This window comes from Arachis ipaensis, chromosome B07 (genome assembly GCF_000816755.2).
Source record: "Arachis ipaensis cultivar K30076 chromosome B07, Araip1.1, whole genome shotgun sequence".
Lineage (NCBI taxonomy): Eukaryota > Viridiplantae > Streptophyta > Magnoliopsida > Fabales > Fabaceae > Arachis > Arachis ipaensis.
This window is the reverse complement of record NC_029791.2, coordinates 2,381,006-2,384,217: the sequence shown is the minus strand read 5'-3', so window position 1 is coordinate 2,384,217 and position 3,212 is coordinate 2,381,006. Positions and strand designations below refer to the sequence as shown.

Below are 3,212 nucleotides of genomic sequence, written 5' to 3'. Positions count from 1 at the left end.
CCATAAACACGGCAGCGCACACGATTGAGCACGTGATCCGCAAGAACGAGCACGGCTGAGCCAAACATTAATTGGAGAGGCGATGAACACGATAGCACGCAGGGGTGACCATGGGAGCAATGACGACAAGCACGGCGGAGGCAGACAACAACAAGAGAGGCGATGAACACCACCATGTGCACGGGTGAGCACAAAATGGATATGCCTAGGGTTAGGGTTCCTTGGAACTGAAGACGGCGGCGACGCGGAGGATCTGGATACGGCGGCGACAAAATAGGGTTAGGGTTCCTTTGCTTTTGCACGGTTATAAATGAAGGATCGGATCGCTTACATTACTGGTTCCCAATTGAACCGGAATCGACTGGAAGGTCCGGTCCGGTTTTTAAAATTTTGATTATGAGTCATCAAATAATTAATATATATAAGTAGCCAGCACGGCAGCACTAAACAACAATTGAATACTAATTACGATAATTCTAAATAGACAAAAAATATTAATAAAATCTCATTACACCTAGAAAGCATAAGCACGACTATTGGAAGAATGTATAAAATCTCATCAATATAGTGAAAAAGAAAAAATACAAATACTGAACTGATTTTCTTTCCAAAAACATTAAAATCTATGGAGGTTGCTAACTATCACTATCTAACTCAGCCGTTGCTTCGGTACACATTTCGCCATCGTCCGAACCGATTGCTTCATTTTCTATCACGTTGTTGTCAATGTCCTTTTGCCAAGGACATGTTGTCTTCTTATGTCCTTCCATTTGACAAACACTACAATGTTGCCGCTTCTTCTTCTTAGATGGCTGTCCTGAGCCTCCAGTGGTTGGATGCACATACGGATTGCTACTTCTAGCTACACCTGAGTGAGGTTGATTATCTCCTTCGTCTGCAGCCTTGTAAGATGAGAACAATCCCATAATTAAATCACGTGTCTCTTCATATCTCTCTGGTACTTTAGCAGCAATAGCAGCCAGTTGTTTAGAAAATTCCACCAAAGCACTTTGACGACTAATAACAACAGCATCCCTGGTGAACCTACTTGGATCATTGAGTGCAGATTTAATCTTTTTTGTTCATCTATCCAATACCAATGACCGGGGAATCTCACGGATGTCTCTGTCAACCAAAATTTTCACAATATGTTCGCAGGGAATACCAAATGACTCCATTCGTAAACAGGTACACATGAAGATCATTTCTTCTTGACGAAAATCAACGGTCCACGTAAAATCGGGCCTCCCATGCTTACACACAATGTACTTTATGCAATCATCAGTGTTATCTATGTTCAGAACCCGCATTGATCTAGCTCTGGAGAGAATTGGCCGAAAGAAAAGAAATATCTCATGAGTGTATAACTCAGCAGCATATCTCTCTAGCAGCTCTATACAAGTTTGCATGACAGGCACCCCACGTGTAGATTCATAATCAGCATTAAATTCGTTAAAGCGCATGTGTGCTACACACCTTTGAAAATGCTCTACAAAACTTGTCAAATCATACCGCGACCCCACATACCTTCCCACAAATGAGTGTAAACCTTCACATCTTGATGTAGTTCTAAAGCCAGCAAAGAATTTTCCTCTTAGATATGCAGTAGCCCACATATGCTTCTCTTCGTACATGTTGATCACCCACGGCTTATCCTCAATGCCAAATTCTTCGATAAGCTGAACCCACTTACGCTTAAACACGGGAATCTCGTAGTCTTTTGTCATGATTTTTCTAAATTTAGATGTAAACGATGGATTTCCAACATTGCTAGTTGCATTTCGAATAAGGTGCCAAGCGCATAATCTATGTCTGACTTCGGGAAATACATCTCTCACTGCATTCCTAATCGCCATGGCCCCATCAGTTATGATTGAGGTCGGGGTCTTGCCCCTCATTGCAAACATGAGCTGACGCAGGAGCCAAACATATGTATCAGTCGTTTCGTCCGCGATTAACGTAGCAGCAAAAACAATTGTTTGGTTGTGGTGGTTAACCCCGCTGAATATTACTAACGGACAACTATACTTGTTCTTCTTGTACGTAGCATCAAAAGCAATAACATCCCCAAAGAGTCGGTAGTCTAGTTGGCTAATCCCATCAGACTAGAACAAATTACGTAACAAACCTCTTGAATCGTGACATGCCTTGAAATATAATTGTGGATCCTTCAACCGCATATCCTCCAACTTCTTCAACACTCGTGCTGCATCACCAGGAATTTGACGCCTTTGCCGAGCAATCTCATTATACATATCTCTGGGACCATAGCCCACAAATTGGTACCCGCCTGCTTGACTAGCTAGAAGACCAAATATCTGTGAAGTGCTGATCCCTGACTTTAGCATGTTCATCATTTGCATAATATCTGCCTCTGACATTTTTCTGTGGGCAGGCAACATAGCACTGAATTGTGTATCCAATAGATCATGGTTGTGTTCGTCAGAGAAATAAAAGATATGCCACCTTCCACTTTCTGGTACAAATTTAACATCCATTCGGGCTTCACATCCAGTTCTTGTTTCCAATCTAGGCTCCTTCTTCCTTTTTTCCATCGTGTAATATTTCTCCATCCTGAATCCTTGCCTATGGCATACAAACATTTGTCTGTAAATCTCGCCACTACTATTCTTGAAGGTCTTGCTCTTCCTTGCACTAAAGCTCTTCGACTTTGAGTACTTCATATAAAAATCAAATGCAAGCTGCAAAGTAGAAAAGTGGTATTTGCCAATTTCCTCCGCAAAATTCTGACTAAATTTCAAAGATGGAATGTCTTGCACGGAGTCAACCGCATAAGCGGCTTGAACGATATAATCCGACATATCAGATTCAGAAAAAAACGCTCCCTCGGTATATTCATCTCTGAAATCTTGTTCGAATTCATTCTGTTCATCCATCATATCTTGGTGACTTACTAGCTCTTCTTGTTGGTTAAAGTCATCGTCCTCCCGGTATTGCTCATTCATCTCAGTGTCCGTAAATACAACTGACATCTTAAAATGTCCAATATATAAGTATAATTTCTTAAAATTTTGGGGGGTTCAGGCCACTACTCGCCCCCTCTAGGTCCGTCCCTGATTGCTAGCTAATTACTAATAAAAAATAATAACATCTATTTACTTTTTAGTAATTCTCAATGTCTTGTCAGTTAATAAAAGATACAAAAAATATTTTTTCATTACACAATCAATTTTACGAATAAAGTATCGAAA

General features: G+C 40.8%; 1 protein-coding gene across 1 annotated transcript; it reads right to left on the bottom strand.

Moving 5' to 3' along the window:
- Positions 636 to 2,993, bottom strand: LOC107606430 (protein FAR1-RELATED SEQUENCE 5-like). Its single transcript, XM_016308494.1, has 3 exons — positions 2,148 to 2,993; positions 1,105 to 2,105; positions 636 to 1,044 (listed from the first exon to the last, which is right to left on the bottom strand). Exons 1-3 carry the CDS (start codon positions 2,991 to 2,993, stop codon positions 636 to 638), a joined length of 2,256 nt encoding a protein of 751 aa, XP_016163980.1.